The sequence below is a fragment of the Nicotiana sylvestris genome, chromosome 6, assembly GCF_000393655.2.
Source record: "Nicotiana sylvestris chromosome 6, ASM39365v2, whole genome shotgun sequence".
In the NCBI taxonomy this organism is placed as follows: Eukaryota; Viridiplantae; Streptophyta; class Magnoliopsida; order Solanales; family Solanaceae; genus Nicotiana; species Nicotiana sylvestris.
The window spans coordinates 126,010,301-126,037,753 of NC_091062.1; the positions used below are offsets into that span (position 1 = coordinate 126,010,301).

Here is a 27,453-nt window from a genome sequence, read left to right on the forward strand (position 1 = left end):
TCTAACCTAAGTATGGAAAACATAGTCAATGAAACAATCTAACACAAAGAAATAATTTCCACTCGCATGTTTTAACCCATTGACAACACATATATACTCGTCACCTCATATATATGTTGTAAACACACATAATACACGTAGCAAATAGACCAACACGTCCTAATCCCTCAAGTAAAGGTTAACCACGACACTTACCTCACTCTGCAACCAAATCAAGGCACAACCGCAGCTTTTTCTTTAGAATTAGCCTCCAAACCAATAAAATCTAGCCACATATAGTTCAAATAATTCAAATTCAAATTAAGCTATAGAAACTACCCATGAGTGAAAAAGATTCAATCTTTACTGATTTCAAAAAAAGTCAACCCCGAGCTCGCTTGGTCAAAATCTGAGATTCAAACCAAAACTCAATTACCTATCACTCCCGAGCCCGGTTGGTCAAAATCTGAGATTCAAACCAAAACTCAATTATCTATCACTCCCGAGCCCGGTTATGTGATTATGTTTGAAATCCGACCTCAATTTAAGGTCTAAATTTCAATTTCTCAAAATCTTCAATTTCTACCTAAATCCCTAATATTTGCCATGAAAAATCTTAGAGTAAAAGTTAAAATCAATGAGTGTTTATAAAAATGTGATAAAACAAGTTAAAATCTACTAACCAATGAAGTTGGAATGAAAAGCCTCTTCAAAATCGCCTCTAGGACGAGCTCAACTTGAAGATGGTGAAAAATGAAGAAAATCTCGATTTTAGAAGGTTTTAATACCTGGGTGTCAGGTGCCCTTTGCGATCGCGAATGGACATCGCGATCTTGAACTCCTTTTCGCATTCATGAAAAGTTCCCCAGCCTGACCTCCGTGTTCGCGACTTGTGTGTTGTGTTCGCATAGAAGGATGCTCATTCCTTCCCCCAGATCCCACAACCATCGCATTTGCGAAGGTTAAACCCCCTACTTTGCGTCCGCGACCAAGTCCTCGTGTTCGCGGAGAAGAAATTCTACCCCAATCCCATTTTCCCTTCGCGATCGCGAAGCACAAACCACCAGACATCCGAAAATAATAACTTCTAAGTCCAAAATGGTCTGTAGCCTATCCGTAACTCACCTGAGCCCCTAGGGCTCCAATCCAAACATGCACATAAGTGTAATAACATCATACGAACGCGCTCCCGCGGTCAAAATATCAAAATAACACCTAGAACTATGAATCGGACATCAAAATGCATGAAATTCCAAAAAAACTTAAGAATTTCTAAAATCACAATCGAGCGTCCAAGGTCGTTTACACAAAATGTTGACCATAGTTAACTCAAGTTTCTTTTAAAGCCAAAGATCATATTTTCTTCAAATATTTACGTAACAACTTTCTGAAAAAAGACTCGGACTGCGCATGCAAATTGAAAAATGTCAAATAGAGCTTATAGAGGTCTCGAAACACGAAAATAAGGGCTAATACTAAAAATGACCTATCGAGCCGTCACAAATATTCATTTCAGAAATACAATATTCTATTCAAAACTGCAATATTCAATTTAAATATATAATATTCAAACAAAATTATTTATGGTATTCAAATAAAACTATAATATTCAATTCAAAATAACAACATTTTAATAATAAGCGTGAATATCCAACAATATTCAAATTAAGTTGGGTAGTGAAGAAAAGGGTAGTGATTGAAAAAAGAAAGACAGCAGAAAGAGAAAAAGTTTAAGATTACAATCCTTTAAAACGTGGAATAATGAATAATTAATAAATTTATAAAATAAGTATACATGGTAGAATAAATCTATAGAGTGGTATAAAGGGTAAATAAATATTTTAGTTATATATGGTGTTAGCTGGTGTTTTCAGTAGGCATACATCGTAGATTACTCTTATAATTGGTTGGAATTCTTTTTTTTCACTTTATATGCAGCTCTTCCAATTTTAGAGGAGCATGACGGGTATTTTAACTCCTGAGGTGCCACGACCCAAAATCCCACTAAGTCGTGATGGCATCAAACTCAACCCACTAGGTAAGACAAACAATATAAGTTACAACTAAACTGTGAAATCAACAATATATATAATAGAAACTACAACCAAATACAATACGACTACCCCAAGGATTGGTAGTACAAGTCATGAGCCTCTATGATTTAGATTTAGTAACCGAAATTAAGAATATGTATAATATCCATTTGAAATTTACATAAACAGAGTTTAAGTTCTAAACTACCATGAACTAGAGGTAGCTTGAAGCAGGAACGCTGGAACGTCTGCAGTACAGGGCTCTATCTTCCATAGCTACGAAAATCCAAGATCTGCATACAAGGTGCAGATGTATAGTATGAGTACAACCGACCTCCATGTACTCAGTAAGTATCTTGACTAACCTTGGTGAAGTAGTGACGAGGCTTTTTAGTTAAAAGATGCTCAGTAGTATAACATGTGTAGTAGATTTGCAATAGAAATCATACTAGAAATAACAGAGAAGAGTACAAGAACAAATATAGAAAGTAGTAAATAATTACTAAATGAAATCACTATCTGCTTTCTCAATATCACAATTAATCCTTTTCTTTAAGTGGTAACTATCAAAAACATAGTAAATCCACGAATCTTGATAGTATGAGGAATGTATTCAAGATATTAAGTCAAATGGCACGGTAACACCCTTCGTGCTTTACACTCTTTCTCACATGATAATTTATAACAATGGTACGACATCACCCTTCGTGCTTTACATTCTTCCTCACCAAGCATATATATACATCAACAACATAAAAGGTAGGAAGCACGGATAACTTCAAGAAACGTGGTTAAGCAAAATACACCACGTGAATGGGAATCACAATTCTTGCACAACTAAACAATTCAATAGACTTCAAGAACCTCATTGCTCAAGTATCTCAACAAATCTCAAAAGTGATCTTCAACTCAAATATGGAACCCAAGTATTTCAAGAAACGGTCGTAGCAATGTATTCGTGATTTAGGTATGGTTATAATCAAATTTGCACATCAACAGTTTCACAAAGAATCAATCAAATTTAATCAAATGGTAATAGGCTAAAGCACGATCTCGAGCTTTGAAATTCGTACTCATATTATCACAGGAATCAAGTAAAACCTAAGACAATAAAATCACAAAGTTCATCAATGTACAAAGGAGCATACAATCCCGATCATGGAAACCCTGGCACATGAATATACGCTCGTCACCTCACATATACATCATCCCCGCATGTAGCAAACAATATCATTTTATTAGAAAAAATTTCCTCAACAAAGTTAGGCAAGACACTTACCTCAAAGAAGCTAAATCAATACTCTAAAAATTCCTTCCCGCATGAAACAACCTCTGGACAATTCGAATCTAGCCAAAATAACTTAATATCATAAATAAAAGCCATAGAAAATGATTTCGAATAATAAAGCTTCGATCTTTAACTAACAAGAAAAAAGTCAACCCTTGGCCCACACTCCGGAACCCGACAAAATTCATAAATACCGAACATTCATTCTGATACGAGTCCAACCATACTAATTTCATCTAATTCAGACCTCAAATCGGCCTTCACATCATCAATTTATTTTTTAGAAAAGGTTTTACTAAAAGCCCCAATTTCTTCAATTTGATTCATCAAACAATCGTTAAATTCAAGGTTGGAATCATAAAATATAAATAAATCCGAGTCAAAAATACTTACTCCAATCCAAATTGTAAAAATTCTCTCCAAAATCGCCCAAATTCGAGCTCCAAAACCTTGTGAGAAAAAAGCGACTAAATTCCGGAACAAGTAAAAAAATACAACATCTGTTATAACTCGAATCAGATCCTAGATGACCCTGAAACTCATATTTGATAAGTCCAACATAATCCTTTCGAAATTACACTCAAGATAGCCTTTTGAATCACCCAATTTGGCGTTAAAATAAGGGAGATATGAAATTTTGAAGTTTTAAAGGAAGTCTGAAAACTTCAGAGATATAAATGGTATTTTTGTAATTATTTACACCAGAAAAAAAAACAGCAATAAGAAAATCTTTGTTTTAGCACTCCAAAACTCATTTGGAACCTCCCCGGTACAAATCATATATACATTTCAATCATAAAATACGCTACGAACCTGCTCGCGCACTCAAAACACCAGAAAGAGGTCATGTTGACCCGATATTGACCATGGTCAAACTCCAAATCCTTAAGTTAACTAGTTTCTCAATCAATGATCCGAAACACACATGTGCCCCTCGGGACTCCATCCAATCATACCAATAAGTACAAATACATTATCCAAACTTATCCAAAGCCTCAAAACACCTACGGGAATATCATAACAAAGAATCGAGGCTCAAACCGAATAGAATTTCTCTAAAGTTGTTAAATCTTTATTCTTTCAAAAGAGTGTCTGAATTACACTTAAACACTTTGCATTACTTCCAAATTTTGCACACATGTTCAATTCAACTATATTGACATATCCAAAGTCTCGAAACATCAATTGGAGTCCAATAACATCAAAGGCAACTCTTGGTCAAACTTATAAACTTAAATTCTTCAAACTACCAACTTTCGACAAATAATGTCGAATTCTTCTAGGAACCTCCAAAATCGAATCCGAATATACGTACAAGTCCAAAATCATCATACGAACCTATCGAAATCATAAAAACTCAGTTCTGAGTCTGTTTATCCAAAAGTTAAATTGTGGTCAACTCTTCTAACTTAAAGCTTCCAAACGGAGAGAGTCACTCTTTCAAATCAATCCCGAACCACTCAAAACAATCGATCGGATCGTTACATGAGCTTATTCCTCATGAATATCCTGTTAGGAGTTTACAGTTAACCTGCCTGACTAATCCACTAAGACTTCTCTAATCTATCTGTCCCCCCTCACCTAGCTACCCCACCCCCAAACACACACACAAATTTTAAAAAGGAAAAAGAGAGAAAACAAAAGTAAAGAAATAAAGTCATGGATGGAAAGTAAAGGTTTACCTTGTAAACGACTAAGCTGTATCAATGGTGTCACCATATTCTTGGTAACTAAAAATATTATGTCTGAATTCTGACGGATTATGCACAAGACTCCATTTTATTTAAAGTCGTTAAAAGTGAAAGGAAATTATTATCGCATAAACAATAAAAATGTAACATATTTAACCACTATAATCATGCGCCCATGCACGTAGCTAGTGCTATTATAGGGTGGTGATGGTAGTATTAGTAATTGGTGCAGTACTAACTACTAAGTTGGTGAAGCTGATCCTACTGTATCCTACAGTTATAGGGAAACTTCTATATACAATGTATTCCAGTTTTATTAGTAGTTACAGTATAACTGTAGGAGTTTCCCTATAAGGGCAAGAAAAGAAGAGATGAGCTAGTGATTCCATGTTATACCCCATATTTTCGTACATGAAAATACGCCATAAATAAATTAATGAGAGCCCGGAAGTGAGATGTCACATCCCGCGGTACTACATAACGACGATGTTGCACTCTGTAGTGTTGTACGTTGAATTTATCATAAGGTAATTGACATCAGTCTAAGGAAAAGATTATTTGGAGATTATAAGGATTATGCTATTTCAAACAAGTAATAAGTAAATTCGTGAAGGTGAGAGGGGAAACAAGTCAAAGAAAACGAATTTTCGTCCAAGTTTTGTATATTGGGATAAAATACGGCTCGAGCTAAAATACTCGATATTTATGGACTAGTACCATACAAGGTATCACATGACCATAATAGTAAGGTGTATAAGGTATGTGAAAAGTGAGTAATATTTTAAGTAAGTGAGAATAATTCTCAATTTTGTGGGTAATTGATTAATTACCGGATAACGGGATATTACCTAATTAATTGGGAATATATTTGGATAAAGATCATTATTGGGGCTGCCACTTGGCATCAATCTAAGCCAAAGTGGCAATAATAGGCTTGATGAGTCATAAGGCATGAAATACCTGTTTGCACGTACAAATTCTTGGATAAACAAGTATAAATTCTTGGATTGAAAACTAGGCTAAGACATTTGGTCTCCTTACTAATAAGTAACGTGTGGCTTTAAGAATCTTCAACAAAGCTTGGTAATTTCAATGGTAAAAAGAGAACATCTATGTGGGATGGTTTCTGTCTTTGAGTATAATTGAGAGATTGAGATTTCTATGTATATTTTGGGGTCATTTTTAGTTTTGAAGTTCCAAAAGACAAGGGAAAGCCAAATAAACAATGAAATTGTTAAGGGCAGCCTCTTAAACGTTCTATTGATGCATAGGGTGTTACAATTTAAATTAGAAGTGAAAGAGGTGTCTATTGAAAATATACAACTTTTTTGCACATGTTTATGTGGTTTCCATTAAAAGCAATAGGTTCGCTTGAACACATTGGAAAGGGTCACATCTGCCACAGAAGTGTAGGAGGATGAAGTATACACGGTATGTTAAGGCTATCCCTTTCTTTCTTTTGGCATGATCCATACGATACGAACGAAACGTGTAAATGCACAAATTCCATAAATGACTCTATTCATAGAAATATTAGAGATATCTATGTTTTTGAATTTCCATGTGTCATAATATTTTATCATATGTTCATGGGTCTCAGAAAAATACGAAAGTTGAAAAGAGTTTACTTTATGATATTAGTTAGAGGAAAAATGGTCTTATGACATTCCGAATGATTTTATTGACGTACTTTTCATGCATTGCATTCATGTGCATTGACCCATGACCAGATAGCGTTATATACACATATATATGTAAATATATGTATATGGGATATGGAAAAAGGTTACGGCGTTATATACGCACCACCACCTGATCAGCTGGTATATGATGATGATGATGCCCACAATGGCTGAAATATGATTCAAACGGTGTTATATATGCGTATATATATATGGGATATGGGAAAGGTTATAGCATTATATACGCACCACCACCTGATCAGTTGGTATACGTTGATGATTTTTTCCATAGTGGCCGATATGATATGATGGGATGCCCTTAGAGGCTGATGATGTTATGAGACATGTACCTATGCACGACATGACATTCATATGCATATGCATGACGCTAAAAGTAATTTATGATTTACAAAGTTATTCAGACTTACAGGTTGAGTCATGTACTCTATATTTCTTTCATGTCTCTTATGTACTTATTTATGTGCCTTACATACTCGGTACATTATTCGTACTGACGTCCCTTTTTCCTGGGGACGCTACGTTTCATGCCCGCAGGTCCCGATAGACAGGTCGAGAGCCCTCCAAGTAGGCTATCACCTAAGTAGAAGATGTTGTTGCGCTCCATTTGCTTCGGAGTTGCTTATTTGGCTGGTATGATTTAGACGTGTACTTTTTAGTATGGCGGGACTCTGTCCCGACCTTTATGATATTTATGTACACTTAGAGGCTTGTAGACATATGTTGTGTACGTGAAAGATTGTACGGCCTTGTCGTCGATGTCTTGAGTTTATAAACAATCATGTTGGCCTATTAGGCTTGTATGTCATGTGTATATGATAATGTAATAAGAAAGATATATTACGTTGGTATTCGATTGAGTAAGGTACCGGGTGTTCGTCGCGGCCCATCGGTTTGGGTCGTAACAAAAGTGGTATCAGAGCAGTTATGTCCTAGGGAGTCTACAAGCCGTGTCTAGTAGAGTCTTGTTTATAGGTGTGTCGTGCACCACACTTATAAGCAAGAGGCTACAGGGCATTTAAGATTGTCACTCTTTCTTATTACTCTAGATCATGTGGTAGAGCTCACTAATAAGAATTCAAACTCCGAAATTCTATTTTATTCGTAATAAGACGATACCTACATCTAGAAAGAAGGTTGGAAAGAGAGATAATTGAGAAAGAGCCGAGTCAGAGGAATTGGATTTTTGTATGATGCCTACGATAAGTAAATGTGAGGTCTTTAGCAGATCATAGGTGTACTGAAGGGTGTAAGCTTCCTGATAAGAAGCCTTAAGGCAAGAATATCTATCCATCTTTATGGTGAAAGACAATGAGAGATTAAGAAGATAAATACAAGTTTCAACAAGCAAAAGAAGCAAGATGAAGAAGGGTATGAGGCGCCCAGTTAATGAAGATTAATAGTGTTTATAATTGAGGTAGAGGAACATAAGCTTTTTGAGTTATATTCAATAGTAACACAGGTATATACAGTTGGTCGCACCCATTCCAAATATGCCCTATGGGGGATAACATAAGTAGTATAAGAAGATATGATGGATGAATCGTTTGCGTCAGTTGACATTTTCGGAGAATATTGCAAATCTGCTAATAAATCTCTCTATAAGAAACCCAGATGGTGCAATCTAAAATAGTACAGTTAGATATGAGTACTACAAAGATAGGCACTGAAGCCTTAAAGGGATAAATATTACCTTAGTATGGCTCTCATCCCTAGTAGAACGAGAATGCTTGGTAACTCGAAGAGCCAATGGATGAAGCAAGGGGAGCTAAAAGCGAAAGAATGTCATGTTGAAGTTATCAAAAGAAAGTGATAGGCAGAAATATTAGCATAGTAATGAGAAGAGATATAAGGAAGAATTATGAGTAAGATGCGATACATGGATGACAACGGTAGAATATTACAAAATCTATAGTCAAGTGAAGGAAGAAGCGAGAAGTGATAGGCCTTAGGACAATAAAAGTGTATAGGCCATACAATCATGTCCTTATATCAAGAAATAAATTTGCAACTCTAGTGTGGTTACCAAGAGGAAAAGTTAGACCCCAGAGTAATAGAACCAGTATGGACTGGTGAATGAGATAAACTAAACATGAATAAGGAACTGAGTGATTTGATGATAGTCAACATCATGAGAATTGCAGATTGTATTCCAGCAATAATAGAACGGATAGCAGAAGAAGATCCATGATGAATTCAGAGAATGGTCATTCAGGGAGACACTTCCCTAAAGTAAGCAATGTGAGCAAAGTTAAGCTTAAGAGACTATATTTTCCAATTACACTAAGTGTCACCATCACGAGCGAGGGATTTTGTTATCCTTAGTACAAAAGATTACCTCAAGGTGAGTAAGGGTCATTGATAATGTGAAACGATGCCAAAGATGAAGAGGAAAAACATCTATAGGCAAGTCGACATAGCTCCAAGTCTTAGCACTCCCCTAAAGGGGGAATATGGAGTAATAAAATAAAAAATGCGGTAAACACAAAAAAGGAATGAGATTACACTTATTCAGCTCCTACATATATGCTACAATTCCAGAACAATATGCAAATATGACGTCAATGAGAGGAAGTAAAGGTCCCTGTCGTAGATGTTATTGATAGAAAAGGAGTCAGTATGAGACATAAGTTAAGAGAAAGGAAATAACCCAAGAAAAATTTCGCGGAATATTGACATGGAGAATTCAGCCCTGTAGTTATGACATTGTAATAATTGAGATATATTCATATAGGAGTTGGAGAAGTTAAAAAGGTATTGTATGGGTGTTACGGAAATAAAAGAGATGCCACTAGGAAGACGGTCAAAATATCAGTCCAGAAGCAACCCCACAAGCACAAGGGCGTGGAGATAAGTAACTACAGATAAGTATAGGCAAGAAAGGTCAACAAAAGGTCTGTCGAGTATACGATATAATAAGCTCGCATCTTTATAAGGGTCAGAGGATCCTCCCTAAAGTACTACAGTAAAGGACTAGCTGAGTAAATGAGAAAGAAGGCTTTAACCTACGCACAGCAACCTAATGAAGAAATGGTTATGTAAAAGTAGTCTCACAACAAAAATTGTATGCCCTCTAAAAGAAAGTGGCACCTACCATGGCTAATGAACGGGGAGAAATATCGAAGGTAATATTCGATACTATATGAGTTGCACAAAAAAATTTGACATGTGTGGGAACTAGGATAAGTTAAGTATACACGCAACAAGGGGCAGAAAGACCAGGAAAGGTAATTGCACACGTTTATAGAAAGCTGGGATGGAACGAAAGGAATTATTCGATCAATGATCTAGAATTAGTACATTATTGATACACTCAAGATTTTGGCGCATTATATTTGTTGACAATCATACAGCCACAGAAGACTCCGGTATAAGTTAAAAAGAAGAATTGAGCCCAGGGCATAGACAAAGGATTGAATTGTTAAAAGATTGTATCATGGATATTCCATAACGCCCATGAAAAGCTAAGGTAATAACTGATACCATAAGCCACAGATCGAAAGATAGCTTAAGCCTACGTAAAGGTTGATCAGAAGGAAAAGGAAACTAAAGAATTACATCACCCAAGTAAATTAGTAGTCTAATTATTGGACCTAGAAAAATTAGAGAAGTTGTGCTTGAGAACATGATAGAATCACTCTTAATATCAGATGTTCAAGATAAATAACACAACAACCATAATCTATAATGGCTCTACAAGGAAGCCAATTAGAAGAAGTACCAGCCTCATAAGAAGTCAATACAAAGCTCCCACTGGATTGTGTATGTACCAGAGATGCGAGTATTATAATAGAGCTTCAATGTTATGGATGTGAATTACACCTAGGTGGAAGGGAGGTTATGAAGGAGATAAAAGATATGATACGAGATTTTAAGTAAGTAAGGTAAAACTGAACAACGTATGAGATACTCAAATGCAGAAAGTTGTGAATAGTCCATACTTCGGATAGAAGGTTATAAGTATGGGGATCCAATAACCGGGAATGATAGAGGCATCGTCAGCGGCATGTCTTCCAACCTATGGTTTCTAAGTACTGGGAGATCTAGTTAAGAGAGTAGAGAAGAGTTGGAGACGATGTGATGTATCGTTTGACGTTCCAGAATAACATAAGGAAATCTATGGTGCAAGCAGTTGAAGGAAAGTGGCGAGTATTATAAATGGATATCTATAGGTCGCAAGCTTAAGTATGGTAGAGCGACAAAGTTTTGAGAAAACATGAGCAAGAATTAGGAAAGGCAAGTGAAAAAGTGACGAGCATGGATAAGTCCTCAAGATTAAGTCCATGAAAACAAGAGAGCTAATGGTTTCTCTAAATTATAGAAAGTTTAGTATAGCCTGAATAAACTCAAAAGAGTCTAAGACTAATAACATTCAGAAGAAATGGAATGCTACCCTGTTAATAGAATGAGGGGTAATTATTATAGACAAAAAATGACGTTTGGGCCTTCAATTAAGTAATGATATGACGGATAAAAGAAAGGGATCTCATGAATTCGACATGATTAAAATACCCACGCAAGGTGAATCACATTGGGATGCTGTGAGATACGGTTATGAAAGCAGGGTATCGCCCCAAGTGGATCAATCTAATCATTTCATATGTTCCCCGATAAAACGTGAATCCTAGCTACAATATTACATAAAAGGTTAAGTTATCAGGGGTGGATTATGGATCAAAATTGAGGTGAATCAACAATGGATGGATAAAAGTTATAAAGTATAAGAAGAGATTAGATCATCATTCTTAAAGATGAACAGTAATATGGAGGCATTAGAGGACATAGATTTATACGTACGAGATGAGCAATGAAAGTAGCCTGAGATTTTGTAGCAGACCTCAGTAACGAGAAATCGAGGTAAGTGTTATGGCATAGTATGACCTATGTAGATGCAGTAAAGTCAGACGAATGGATAATCAGGTCTATAAAATAATATATAGCAGTATTCGTAAGTTCAACAAAATACCAAGCGAAGAACTTCAGGATTGGCTAAAAGCTGGAGGAAAAAGGAGAAGAGAGTCGCATAGGCACACTTACAAGGTCAGTGTCGTAGAAACTACATAATGGAAGGTAGCAGCAGTTACGAGATTGGAAGGAATTCGAACACAAGTCATGGCGTGGGAAAGAGGCCTAAAGGGGGGAATGCCCTGGCCTTTGAACTTATTCACATCTAGATGGCAAAAGGACTACTAAAGTATTCGCAAGAGATATGGGATATGAGAATGATAGCGCATTAGTCAACATTCGAGGACGAATGTTCCAAAGGGGGGAATGATGTTACACCCCATATTTCTATACATGAAAATACGCCATAAATAAATTAATAAGAGCCCGGAAGTGAGATATCACATCCCGCAGTACTACATTATGACGATGTTGCACCCTGTAGTGTTGTACGTTGAATTTGTCATAAGGTAATTGACATCAGTCTAAAGAAAAGATTATTTGGAGATTATAAGGATTATGCTATTTCAAACAAGTAATAAGTAAATTCGTGAAGGTGAGAGGGGAAACAAGTCAAAGAAAATGAATTTTCGTCCAAGTTTTGCATATTGGGATAAAATATGGCTCGAGCTAAAATACTATATTTTTTTGGACTAGTACCATACGAGGTACCACATTACCATAATAGTAAGGTGTATAAGGTATGTGAAAAGTGAGTAATATTTTAAGTAAGTGAGAATAATTCTCAATTTTGCGGATAATTGATTACCGGGTAACGGGACATTACCTAATTAATTGGAGATGTATTTGGATAAAGATCCTTATTGGGGCTGCCACTTGGCATCAATCTAAGCCAAAGTGGAAATAATAGGCTTGATGAGTCATAAGGCATGAAATACCTGTTTGCACGTACAAATTCTTGGATAAACAAGTATAAATTCTTGGATTGAAAACTAGGCTAAGACATTTGGTCTCCTTACTAATAAGTAACGTGTGGCTTTAAGAATCTTCAACAAAGCTTGGTAATTTCAATGGTAAAAAGAGAACATCTATGTGGGATGGTGTCTGTCTTTGAGTATAATTGAGAGATTGAGATTTCTATGTATATTTTGGGGTCATTTTTAGTCTTGAAGTTCCAAAAGACAAGGGAAAGCCAAATAAACAATGAAATTGTTAAGGGAAGCCTCTTAAACGTTCTATTGATGCATAGGGTGTTACAATTTAAACCTAGTAGATTAGATGAATTAGAAGTGAAAGAGGTATCTATTGAAAATATACAACTTTTTTGCACATGTTTATGTGGTTTCCGTTAAAAGCAATAGGTTCGCTTGAACACATTGGAAAGGGTCACATCTGCCACAGAAGTGTAGGAGGATGAAGTATACACGGTATGTTAAGGTTATCCCTTTCTTTCTTTTGGCATGATCCATACGATACGAACGAAACGTGTAAATGCACAAATTCCATAAATGACTCTATTCATAGAAATATTAGAGATATCTATGTTTTTGAATTTCCATGTGTCATAATATTTTATCATTTGTTCATGGGTCTCAGAAAAATACGAAAGTTGAAAAGAGTTTACTTTATGATATTAGTCAGAGGAAAAATGGTCTTATGACATTCCGAATGATTTTATTGACGTACTTTTCATGCATTGCATTCATATGCATTGACCCATGACCAGATGATGTTATATACGTGTATATATGTAAATATATGTATATGGGATGTGGAAAAAGGTTCTGGCGTTATATACGCACCACCACCTGAACAACTGGTATATGATGATGATGTTGCCCACAGTGGCTGAAATATGATTCAAACGGTTATATATGCGCGTATATATGTATGTATATATATATATAGGATATGAGAAAGGTTATGGCGTTATATACGCACCACCACTAGATCAGTTGGTATACGTTGATGATTTTGCCACAGTGGCCGATATGATATGATGGGATGCCATCAGAGGCTGATGATGTTATGAGACCTATGTACGACATGACATTCATACGCATATGCATGACGCTAAAAGTGATTTATGATTTACAAAGTTATTTAGACTTACAGGTTGAGTCATGTACTCTATATTTCTTATATGTCTCTTATGTACTTATTTATGTGCCTTACATATTCGGTACATTATTCGCACTGACGTCGCTTTTGCCTGGGGACGCTGTGTTTCATGCCCGCAGGCCCCAATAGACAGGTTGAGAGCCCTCCAAGTTGGCTATCAGCTCAGCGGAAGATGTTGTTGCGCTCCATTTGCTTCGGAGTTGCTTATTTGGTCGGTATGATTTAGACGTGTATTTCTTGGTATGGCGAGACTCTGTCCCGACCTTTATGATATTTATGTACTCTTAGAGGCTTGTAAACATATGTCGTGTACGTGAAAGATTGTACGGCCTTGTCGGCTGATGTCTTGAGTTTATAAACAATCATGTTGGCCTATTAGGCCTGTATGCCATATGTATATGATAATGTAATAAGAAAGATATGTTACGTTGGTACTCGATTGAGTAAGGTACCGGGTGCCCGTCGCGGCCCATTGGTTTGGGTCGTGACATTCCACTTCATTAAAATTACACAAGACACATTCTTGCGGAACTCTTATACCCCATTTCATCAATCTGTCAATTGTTGATAATGTCTTATGGACAGATAGCCAAATGATAAAATGGTGCCTAGGTATGATGTGTTTGTTCAGTACCAAACCTCTCCAAGATACCTACTGAGGGATGGCCTTTTTTTATGCTGAACTTCCCCTTGTCTTCGAACTCCTCAATAGCTACCATATTATTTCCAGCATATTACAACTTTTTTTATTATCTGTAATTAAATATAATAATAATATGTTAAAATAGTTTAGTTGCTAATCCAGACTCAATTCTAATTACACTGACTAATACAATTAATTATGACTAATATAACTAATTTACTAAAAGTACCAAATAAATTTATGGAAAAACTGCCAAATGATGAGAATTGATAGACAAAGGAATGGGAACTTGAGGAACTATATGAAACTCAATCTACAACAATAAACCCAGTGAAATCTCACGAGTTGGGTCTGGAAAAAATAGTGTGTACGCAGACTTTACCCCTACCTTATGAGGATAGAGAGGCTGTTTTCGGTATGACCATCGTAATGTCAAAATTTCTGCCTCAAATTCCATATTGTTCCCTCTGTTCCAGTTTATGTGAACCTATTTCCTATTTGGTCCGTTCCAAAAAGAATGACTCCTTTCTAATTTTGGAAACAATTTAGTTTAAACTTCCAATTCTACCCTTAATGAGAAGCTTTTACGGCCACACAAATACTTTGGGCCCCTTTTTGACTTGTTTAGAACCACAAATTCTAAAAGTCTTTATTTTTTCTTAAACTCCGTGCCCAATCAAATCACTAGATCCCTTTCGGGAGTAATTCATCCTTCCCAATGTAGTATATAATTCTCCATTGTACTTTGCGCTCCAAGTGTGTTTGTTCCCCCTTTTCCCTAGTGTGGCAAGTCTTTGTGAAATCATTCCGATGAGAAGAAAAGATAAGGCATTAAGAGACTCTCATGTCCCATCCTTGGACTCTCTAAGATCCTTATTTACTAAGAAAAGTGAATTTGCAAGCTTGCCCAACCTATTTTAAATAAAAATCTAAAGTGGATGAATCAGAATCTTGAAAAAGTCTTTCATTGTCTATCATTATAGAATACGATCCTAATCGAAATGCATACATTTTTCTAATACGTTATGGGGATGGTGAGAAGAGATATATTTTACATCTCATAGGGTCAATAATTTTAGATACCGTTATTTCTAGTACTAAAGTTCCTATAAAGATGGGAAAGAGAAAACTACCCTCTATAGCCTCTCAAAATTTTAATAGCTCATATTTTCCCCCACTTACATGAAATGGCCTTTCGGCCCAAACATATTACATTTAATAGCCCGAAATATCTATTTTGTATATTTTTTATATAGTGATAGTCTATTTTGTATATTTTTTGTATAATGACAATCTATTTTGTATAGTGACAGTCTATTTAGTATATATTTTTTGTATAGTGACAGTCTATTTTGTATATTTTTTTGTATAGTGACAATCTATTTTGTATAATGACAGTCTATTTAGTATATATTTTGTATAGTGACAGTCTATTTTGTAAATAAATTGTATAGTGACGGTTTATTTTGTATATTTTTTGTATAGTGACAATCTATTTTGTATAGTGACAGTCTATTTAGTATATATTTTTTGTAAATAAATTGTATAGTGACGGTTTATTTTGTATATTTTTTGTATAGTGACAATCTATTTTGTATAGTGACAGTCTATTTAGTATATATTTTTTGTATAGTGACAGTCTATTTTGTATATTTTTTTGTATAGTGACAATTTATTTTGTATAATGACAGTCTATTTAGTATATATTTTGTATAGTGACAGTCTATTTTGTAAATAAATTGTATAGTGACGGTTTATTTTGTATATTTTTTGTATAGTGACAATCTATTTTGTATAATGACAGTCTACTAGTATATATTTTGTATAGTGACAGTCTATTTTGTATGTTTTTATATAGTGATAGTCTATTTAGTATATGTTTTGTATAGTGATAGTCTATTTTGTATATATTTTGTTTAGGGACAGTCTATTGTATATAAATTGTATAGTGGCAGTCTAGTTAGTATATTTTTATATAGTGACAATCTATTTTGTATATGTTTTATAATATACATTTTATAGCCCAAAAGTAAAAACACTATAAAAATCTTCGTTCTTACACATCGAAATCGACTCCCTATCCTTCAAAGGCTTCTCTATAACTCTAATCAGCTCAATCGGGTTACGATTTTCAAAAATACTAACATCCGTTAAAAAATTCTCATCGTTACCAACACCAACAGTAGAAATAGAAATAGGAACCGTAGTTTCATTGGGCTGAGGAAATTTGAGGAATTCAATGGAGTCGGATGAGGCAATTTTCCCGGTGAGATAATCGAGGAGTTGTTTACGATCAGTGAGAGTGACGGCGGAGATACGAAGGGAGCGTGATTGCTGGATGTAATCGGTGTGTTTGAGGTGGTGATTGGTGATGAAGTTGATTAGGGTTTCAAGAGGGTAGCGATTGGCTTGCACATGCTTAGAGCGGTAAGGGGTTTCAATGGTGCAGGGAAAGAGCAGTCATTGCCGCAACAGTAATCGTCGTCGATGCGCACGATTTTGTGGAGCTCGTTTCCGATGGTGTACTCCCGGAGGAGGGCTAGCCTCTAGAATAACTTTTGGGCTATAAAATGTATATTGTAGTTTTTGAGCTACCGGGTGATATATGTTTGGGCCGATGGGCTATAAATGAAGTTTGCTCGATGGGAAAACCCCTATATTTGAGTGTGGTTTGAACTATTAATTTACGTAATTGAAAATAATCAATTAGGTTTACGATGAAACCTAAAAATCAATCACTGATCCAATTTGAGTACCTCTTATCACATTTATTTTCGTTCAATTCTATTTGAATTCCTTATGTATAAATAAATAAAAAGATTTTAGGTCAATCTTGTACCAATATATATTTTTGTTCCATACTTTTTATATACTAGTCAATTAAATCGGTTGAATTGTTATTCATATTAAAAGGAGTTGAGATTGATAGGTAGTTGTTTAATGATTCTTGAAAATATACTTGTTTTGAGTGCCTATTTATTTTCAATTGGTTTCTATGGACTGATCACAAGTCGAAATATGGCTAGATCCTTTATGTGTCTTGAACTTATATTGAATGTGGTTAATATAGTATATATATTTTGTAATATTTTTCGATCCAGTTTCTCTACCAACGCAAACCCCAATTAGATTCAAGCATGCTATACCTTTTAGTTATTGGGAGAACCCAAATACTCTTACAGATTCAGGAAACAACTCAAAGATTTTTTTTCCTTCGAAAATATACAAGAGCAAAACAACCAAACTATTGATATTGGAAGACCACCATCGACTCAAAAATAAGCAACAGCATGATAGTGCTGAACAGCTGATGACACCAACTTTTGTCTGGTGCAAGTGCCTTTGCATGTGCTTGTCCGTTGAACCTATTAGAAGATAGTGATGTGTGAACTTCCCAATTTCTTATAGAAAATTACCAGGTGTTTCCAGAGGTTATTCGTGGGCAGTTCTATTGCTTCGATAACATGTCAGCAGGTTGCAGTCGGACAAAATTTCACGATGATATTTGCATACGGAACACAAGGTCTGCGCACTCCCCATCCTCCCGCATATTGTTGCTATTTTCATATGGAATGCTTATCCTGAGCATTCTTTGGTAAATCATAGGAAAAGCAGGATCCTTTAACTTCTAAGTTCTGATAAGTACAATGACATTCATCATAAAAATAAAAAGGCAGGTTCAGATTTTCCAGAATAACTATGAACATAATGATAAAGAAGAAATCAGAGAAACTTTGGTACTTGCAGTTGCTTACAATTACCGAAGTAATTGAATTGCAATAAGATTTTGAAGTGTAAAACTGACACACCCCAGAAGGAAAGGGTAAACAAAGTCAACTTTCCATTTAAAGAGCCTTTGAATCGTGTTTTTCAGGCACAAAACACAAGCAAATTACAAATCTTGGCAACTGCAGGAATAGCCGCTCAGTTTCTTCAACCTTCTTCTCCAAACTCCTTGGTGAATCTTTCGTGCACATCAAGATCCGATTTACTTACTGTTGGTCGTTGACGAGCAAGCACCTTATCAAAGTCTGTTTTCGAAATGGGTGGAGGGATGATCTGCAAAGGCATTAATAAGCAAGCAGTCAATTAGCGCATTGTTTTGTAAGAGAGAGATTAGAACAACCAATTATCGGAGCTTCATACTCAGATATCTTATCTGTTGATTTAAACATAAACTACTATTTTACTACCTATTGAAACCTTGATATGCAGGTTAAAGATCAGCGGGAGCACAATATCTAGTCACATTAAGTTAAAATTATTATATAGCTCATGCATCCTCCAAAAGTAATATGAAAAACAATTTATAGTGGTTGTCCAACAGGAGTTCTGAATAACATAAATATGCAGTTATTGACATATTCCAGATAAAATTCAACGAAAAGAAGCAAAAGGATTAACAAACTCATGAAATAAAAGTTATGCCACTGGTTATCTGAACGTACCTGAGATGCAAGTCCTTTAGCATCAAGCTCCTGCATAGTTGTCTGCACAGCACCCGGCTGTTTCGGTCCACACGGCATCCATGTACCATCAGATCTCTGGGTGAAGAACATAGCATCTTGCGTTTTACGAACAGGTTCAAAGAGTACATCTTTGACCTGTTCAAGTAGAGAAAGTATAGTTATATTAGAGGAAGAAACCAGAGGAATGGCTCCACTTTTTGGTTGAGAGACTTACACACACAGAAACATCCGAACCAGAAAAACCTTCTGTTTTACGGCCCAAGTCTTCAAAGTCACTCTCACTTAAGTTATGGGGGGTATCCCCTAAATGAACCTGGAAAGTTTAAGAGCCAAAATGAAAATAATAAGTCTAGCTCTTATAAAACTAGAATCAGATTACATTTGCTTAAATTTACTTCAAACAGAAATACAACTGGACTCACTTTGAACATGTGTTGTCGTGCCTTCGCATCTGGTAGAGGAATGTAGATGCGCTTATCAAATCTTCGGCGTATAGCCTGCAGAGGACAATTTCTGTAAGCAAAAGACCATTACGATCTGCTATATTATATCACAGATCATTCTTTACCTGATCTAGGGCATAGGGTGTATTTGTTGCCGCAAGAACAAGAACTTTATCATCATTGTGTCCAACACCCTGAAATTACAAACTAGATAAGCCAAAGATATTTGTTTAACAAACCGACCTTCCTTTCTTGTTTTGTACTGGTTGCCGGAAGGGGTTAATTGAGCACTCACTACTTTCCCAGTGTAACAAGTACCTGCATCTGCACAAGCAGTTCTGTTTTAATACGTCTAGAAGCTTCACTTTCATTTCCTTCTCCTCGCTGCCCACACAAGGAATCAATTTCATCGACGAATATAATGGATGGGGCACTTTCGCGAGCCATTTGGAATAGGTTCGAAACTAGCTTTTCACTTTCCCCCATCCACTTGGAAACGAGGTCCGATGATGAGACACTGCATAAAAACAGCAGTTGGCACTTGCCAACTTTACAGACTAAGTTCTTGAATGCAGAAAAATAAGCAAATAGCTGACAGAAACAGAAATACAGCTGAATTCATGCATGTTCCTCACGTATGTAGGCATTTCATCAAAAATATCTATGAGGGAAAGAAAATAATACAGATGAAAAATCTATTCGGATTGGATACTGCCGACTTTTCAAAGACAATACACATTATCTAAAATTATTTAAGAAATCAAGCATCTCATAAAACATTGATATCATGTAATTGAAGCTATATAAGAACAGCAAATATTGGGACTAAAATTCATTGAACATCTTATCTTTATTTATAAATCAAAAGTATTTCAATAATAGTACACACCAAGATGATGCACTGTCATATCTCAAGTTATCCAACTGTCTATATAAGTATCTCATCAGAGCCACTTCATCAACAGCTCACCTTCATTGCCCCCCGTGGGCAACTTCTAGAAACTCCTATTCTTTGATTTTGCGTTCTTTAACTTTTTTTGGCCTGCAGAGGAGAATCCGATTCCTCTCTTGTTCTTAAATTGTCCTTATGACAGATGAATATGACGTTAACAATCTAAAGAATAACCTATGTTGCGCCGGACTATCCGAAACACTGCCGCACCCGTACTGGATTCTCCAAAAATACAATGCTTTTGGAGAATCCGACACGCACCCGATGACATTTTCAGAGAGTCCAAGCAAAACATTGAGAATAACTATAACCTGTGCATTTTTAGAGACTCAAAGCCACAGTGAGAAAAGTAATGCCTAATCCATAGCTCAAGTGTGCAGCGAAATGGAGAGTAAATAATACGAATAATTGCACATCGGAGGAATAATACCTGAAAAAAGTGGATTCTGCTTCAGTAGCAACAGCTTTGGCCAAGTAAGATTTTCCTGTCCCGGGAGGACCATATAAAAGAAAAGCTCTCCATGGCCTCCTCTTGCCTATAAGAAAGGCAAGAAAACGCTTACGTGAGGATGAACGAAAGCACTCAAAAAATTTGAAAAGTTAGGTGATGATGGAAAATTTTGCAGAGCTAATTAACATCTTCTAATTTACTATAAGGAGAAAAAATAAAAGCAAAAACATGTTCTTCACCTTTTTTGTCCCTAGTTTTGACTTTTTGGGTATGATGAGGAAGGGGCTCTAGAGGGAACGGTGACAATAAAAACAGAGAGAAATCACAAACTGAATCGCATGAGCTTTACCGGCAGTTACTATTACACGTACAAACATGACACCTAGTGTCAGAAGATTCCCTTAGCTTCATAAGTTTACCTCCTCAAGCAGAAAGAATATTTCTTGTTCATGAATAAACAAGTAGCAGTTCCTCTCATAAGAGGAGAAGTGGGATCCAATATACAACAGCTATAAATCAGTGTATCAGCACGAATAGGTAGTCCAAATACATTAATTCAGTGTGTCTAACCACCTTGCTAAGTCCTGTGCTCTGGATCTTCTGTAACAAATTCTATATAACCTTAAAATATTACACAAAGTAAGCTGTTATTACTGCAATGCTTGAGCTTAAACTGTGCAGAATTTGCAAGTTATCCACATGGATAAATAACCAAGAAAGCATTGAAGATAATTTCTGCTCGAACACATTAATCATAGCATGTCGATGACAGCATGTCGATGAAATGGCTATGGAGGTTCAACACAAAGGAAATGGCCGTGGAAGAAGGTCATACGAAAAATATGGTAAGGATCAGAAATGGTGTTAATTGGTGGCATGCATGAGCGCAGTTCGATCTTACATTTCTTCATGGTGAGTAGAGCATAATATCAGTTTCCCGCCGCTCTATTGGAAAGTCGGAATTCCTACCACAATTCGTTGCAAGTCAATTCCCTAACTCCTGAATGGTGCTGTGAATCTTCATTTATAAACCTACGGATATATTGAATTGAGATGCAAAGAGAAAGGTGATTCCTTTTATTTTAGAAAGATCTCTTTTTTATTGAGCCCTAACCATTTAAGACCACACCTACGAGGCGTAGATCATTCAACACATGCAACACACGAAGTTTGAACCTATTGGTCTCAAGAGAAAACTCACTACCCTTCAGAAACTATATTATTTACTCTAAGCACGCGGACACGTAATGTCTATGAGGGTTCAACCACCCTGGTTACAAAAACTCTTTTCTCCCACTTCATCAAAAGAATCACTAACATGGCTTAGTTTTGTGGAAAGAACTGGTTCTCTCGTTGGTGATGGCAGAAAGATCTCATTTTGATATGACAATTGGATTGAGCACTGTCCTACTAAAGATGCATTTCCAAATATATTTTCCTGGTCACAGCACGCGGAAGCAAAACTACCAACATTGACTAGAATCAATTATCTTATTGCGCTCTTCACCTTCTTTCTATCTAGCAAACCTAAGAAAGGAAAGGGACAAAAAGTGGGATTAATCCTGATTTCTTTGGTTATATGCTATAACGACGAGCCAAGGACGCTCCGCCTTCTCTGTAGAAGCAGCCAACTGAGTTCTGAACGAATTAGCTCCTTGGTAACGTCTTAATCTATAGATTATTCAGCAGTGTAAGCAAGTCACTCTTAACCCTATAGTGAATTCAAATATGCTGCGTTGGAGCTAATGAAGTCATCTAGGTCACCTAACTCAATAGGCTATAAATCTAGCAATGTAAACATTTTCAGGAAATATCTGAATGTCTTGGAGCTGGAAGGAGAGCTAGTTTTCTCAGTTCTTATCATCTAGACATTAGATCTCCAAACGAGTTGAGCATCTATAGGAATTCACACAGCCTAAGCCCAACTAGTTTGGGATTAAGGTATAGGTTGATCATTGATTGTGGAACTTACAGCTACTTAAGAATCAATTTTAAGAAATACAATCTCCAGTACCAATCAATTTTTTTCACTAGAAAATATGGCAACCATACAAATGTACCAAATAAAAGCAAATACTCACCGGTGAAGAACTGAGGAAACTTGACAGGCAAAATAACAGCTTCCTGCAAAGCTTGCTTAGCACTTTCCAACCCAGCAACATCATTCCACTTAATATTAGGTTTCTCCCTAACAATGGCGGAGTTAAGCCCAGCCCTCAACTTGGACTGTTCAGGATCCTCCCCATCTTCTCCATCCTTGGGTTTCGTCTTCGTCTTGGGCCTTGTCGCCACAGCCGCATCTCCTCCATTCGGACCTGGCCCGGTGCCACCCTCGTCCAACACAGCTCGGATCTCCTCCGCCCGGCGCAAATACTCGGTAAATTTCTGAGTAATCGCTTCCTTAATCTTAGGGTTTTTTTCGTACTTTAAATGGGTTTTGAAGTACTCCAAAGCGTTCATGTAAAGAGGGAATGCTTTTGCATAGTTACCGGCGTTGTCTTCTTGCACTGCTTGCCTCACGTAATCGATCGCTTGCTCCTTGAAATTGCTATACATCTTCGATCATATGCAATTACAAACCCAATTAGAAGAAAGAGAAAAAGTGGGCCAGGTTCAAACTCTGAAATTAGAAAAGCTAGGAACTAATAGAATGATTAGAATTGAAAATACACAAGTTTATGTGCATCTTTTTGCAGATTGGGGTGCACTTGTTTGTATATTTCAGAAGGTTTGAGGGTGGATTTGGATATGAAATCGGGTGGGTTAGAGGAACAAGGGAGAGGATTGAAGGAATGGAATTGTGAGTTTGAATATTGAATTTGGGAAAGGTCTGTGAGATACACGTAGGGCGGCGTTTCAGCGAAACAACGAAGTCTTTTTATTGCGTAAAAGCTCCCCTAATTTCCTAAGTTTACATTTCACACCCCTTTCCATTCTAAAATAGCGCAATCAGCCCCATTTTATAGTAAAAATTTACGTTTCAAATATTTGCTGGGAGTATTCTTGGGCTGAATTTCCCTAATTTTAGGATTGTTAAACCTTTTTAAGCTATTAGTTTAAAATTTCTACAAAGTAATGCAAACTTATATTACAAATTCGTATCAAATAATTTGTCAAATTAAGTCATACTCTATCAAGTTTATGTAATACCTTGTACAGTAGAAGAGACTCTGGATGCTTTATTCTTTTTCCATGCTTAGCTCTTTCACTTGGAATCACACAATTAATGTCCAAACACATTTTGTAAAAATATAAGCATTCTTGTTTTCCACTTGGAGGGTGTTTGGCTAAACTTATAAGCCGGTCAAATTGACTTATAACTTATAAGTATTATTTGATTTATTTACGCGTTTGATAACACCAAAAGTGGTTATATGCAATGTCGGCCCAAGGGTGAAGCTACTAAAGTAACTGCTTTGGGCCCGAATTTTCCTAATAGGTCATATGGTAATTCAATTTTTAAAGAATATTTAGTATTTTGAATGAAAAGTATAAATTTTCATAATAAAAAGGTGAAATTAATTGTTGAACATAAATTGAGGGGCAAAATGTCTTTTTGGGAATCACTCTCTAAATCATAAATTGAGAAAGAATTCGATTATTAATTCATAACTCAAAAGGTTGGAACTATAATATAATTTCAAAATGTGCCATGGATAAATTTTTAGGAAACAATAAAAACCTTAAATTAGAAAGTATGTCTCAAGAGAGACTAAAAAAATTAAATAAATAAATTTGCATTAAAAAATTAGAAAAATAAAATTTAAATAAAATTATATATGAATTTTTCTTTTTCATTCTTATAAAGAAAAGGCGTCCCATTGAAGTTTTGCTTTTCCTCCATGTTTATTGAGCCGCCCGTACTTATAAGTTGAGTGCTTATAAGTCAAACTAAGCCATATAAGTCATAGAACTCGTTTGGATTGACTTAAGAAAGTGGTTTTTAAGTATAAGTGCTTAAAAGTACTTTTTAAGGACTGGAGCTTATTTTATAAATAAGCAATTACGTGTTTGGATAAAAGTGTTGAAGTTGAAAAAAAACTGCTTGAGTGTTTGGTAAACAAAAAGCAATTTTTCGTGTTAAAATAAGTGAAACATCCTTAAAGTTGTTAACATTATAAAGAAGATGATTACTATAATATTTTATTCTAAGTTGACACATATACAAACAATTTATAATTTAGTTCACTTGCAATTTAAATTGATTGCCTAAATATAAAAAAAGGTAGGATTCAACGACCAAAAAAAAAGTTAAATTTTATGGAGCCAAAAAAAGAGCTAAAAGAACAATATATACAAAATATTGGAATGTATCAAACATTTATTTTAAAAACTACTATTTGCTTCACGTTAAGAACTTCAAGAAATTGAGAAGTTTTGGAAAATGATAGTAGCAGAGGCAAGATGGAAAACGGCGATTACGACTGACACTAGAGCTGTGCACGGATCGGATTGGATCGGATTTAGCCTATTTCGGATTCGGATTTCGGATTTCGGATTCTGAAAAGGGCAATTCGAATCCGATCCGAATTAACATTGGATTGGATCGGATTTTAAACTTTGGATCGGATAATTTTTCGGATTGTCGGATCGGATTGTCACAAAAAATTTCAACAATTTAAAGTTCATTCGGTGTCTCTATCTCATCTTCCATCTACCAAAACAAACAAAAAAATCAAAATAAAATCAAAAGTTGAAGAATAGAACATGAAATAGACATAAAAGACAGAAGAGAAGAGAAGAGAGGCGGAAGAAAGAGACATAAAATCAAAGTAAAATCGGAAGTTTGAGTCATTGAGACTCTTTTAGTCTTCACTAAAGAGAAGAGAGGTGCAAGAGAGGCGGAAAAATCTAAGTGAGTGAGGGGGTGTGTGAAAAATGAATAAGCATAACCCTAAAATTTTAGTGTGTATTTATATAGGTACATATAATTTCGGATATCGGATCGGATCGGATTAAAATCATACCAATCCGAATCCAATCCGAAAATCCGAAATTTCATAAAACACAATCCGTATCCAATCCGAAAATCCGAAATTTGAAATCCGAAAATCCGAAATAGAGTGGATCGGATCGGATTTCGGATATTCGATCCAAATGCACAGCCCTAACTGACACAAGGATTTAATTAGTAAGGGAAGGGTAGTTTGGGGTTTAGAAAAAGTGAAAGGGATAGTAGAGTAAATTACTTGGTCAAACATAAAAAGCTTGTAAGCTAAAAAACAATAAGTTGGGTAACCTCAACTTGTTGCTTTAGCTTGTTTTGAGTATTTTAGCTTAAAATTATTTGGCTTAAAAGTAATTTTATGGTCTATCCAAACACTCAAATAAGCCCAACGGTGCTTTTAAGCTAGATTGACCAGCTTTTAAGCAATCTAAATACCCTCATAATTTGTGTCCCCCAACTTATGATTTTTTAACTTATAAGCATTTTTGCTTTCACCAATAATTTTACTATTTAATCCTAATATTCTTTGTGTAATTCATTCCTAGTATATTTTTTCTAAAACTAAGAATCGCCGTCCATGATTCACTTTCTTTCGAGGCCTCTTCATTGTTAATAACAGTCCCCGGATTCTCCTCCTCAATGAATGGGGTCTCCCTTTATTCTATAAAATCTCGTTCTTCTAGAAAAACATAATATCAATGCAAAACCATCTTAATTATTTGTTTTACTTAACAAGTCTATTACTAAATAATAAAAAGTGTACTAAACAACCAAAAGATATTTTCTGCAGCATTGGTAGTTTTTTTTAACTCAACCAACAGCAGATCTTAAAGCACAAACAAGTTTCTGCAGTACTAGTTGAAACGAAAATAGACAGCAAAGACAAAGCAACACGCCTGACCAAAAATATATTACAACATTACTAGGTCCAAGAATATAGCAAACCAAAAGAAACACAAACTTTTATAAAATGTTCTAGTTCATCATTGTGAGCAAAGTAGTAATCTCCTTTCTCAAACTTGTCATCAGCTTTTTCCTTGTCAGCATCCTTCAATGGATCTTCTTCAAGTAGGCTGCATAAGATGAGTAAGCTCCATAGGTTAGCGTGTCATCAAAGGGTTTTTACACCCTAACACATTAGTATGGCAATATGTGAAGTAGGTAATGCAACACAAACCAATCGCATTATCTACCATATATATAATTGCAGCCCAAAAAAATTGTCAGTTGTAATTTTAAAATTTACTTGAATACTTCTCAGAATCTATTATCAGCACAGATCGGGCTACCACCGATTTAGCCTTTACTAGGGAATGTAATGGTAACGTGTGATCAATACTTCCTTTCTGATTATCACGTATCCTTTCATTCTCCACCTTCAAAATTCCTTCTGCTTAATAATTTAATTGTTCTCTCCTTTGGTCTAGTTTCTTGACAAAAGGGACCAGACTTGTTAATTTCTTGTTTGCTGCCCAGATTGTGATAATATGCGAGATTTACATGTAATCGAATATATTTTACCCCTACTTTGGTGTGTTTTTAGGTGTTTTGAAGCTTGAAAGATGACCAATTGAGATTAATTATTGAATTTTGTTATGTAGGAAGCTACGAGTGAAGAATAGAGGTAATTTGAGCATTAATGAAGCTAAATAGCAATTTCTGAAGGAAAAAAAATCTGCAATGATTCGACCGGTCATTTTGAGATCTAGCGCGTTTTTCAATAGTTTGAGGCCATGAGCAGCTTCACTTCAGGTATTATGATTTGTATGCGTGATCGGAATTGAATTCGGGGAGTTCAAAGTTGATTTAGAAAGAAAATTCTCATTTCGG

The 27,453-nt window shown here is 35.7% G+C and overlaps 1 protein-coding gene across 1 annotated transcript; it reads right to left on the minus strand.

Moving 5' to 3' along the window:
* Positions 1-18,044: 18,044 nt before the first annotated feature.
* On the minus strand, positions 18,045-23,525 carry LOC104211452 (protein SUPPRESSOR OF K(+) TRANSPORT GROWTH DEFECT 1). The gene is made up of 8 exons (XM_009760512.2): positions 22,757-23,525; positions 20,655-20,760; positions 19,591-19,789; positions 19,398-19,466; positions 19,252-19,326; positions 19,044-19,142; positions 18,809-18,964; positions 18,045-18,419 (listed from the first exon to the last, which is right to left on the minus strand). Exons 1-8 carry the CDS (start codon positions 23,229-23,231, stop codon positions 18,294-18,296), a joined length of 1,305 nt encoding a protein of 434 aa, XP_009758814.1. The 5' UTR covers positions 23,232-23,525; the 3' UTR covers positions 18,045-18,293.
* Positions 23,526-27,453: the final 3,928 nt, after the last annotated feature.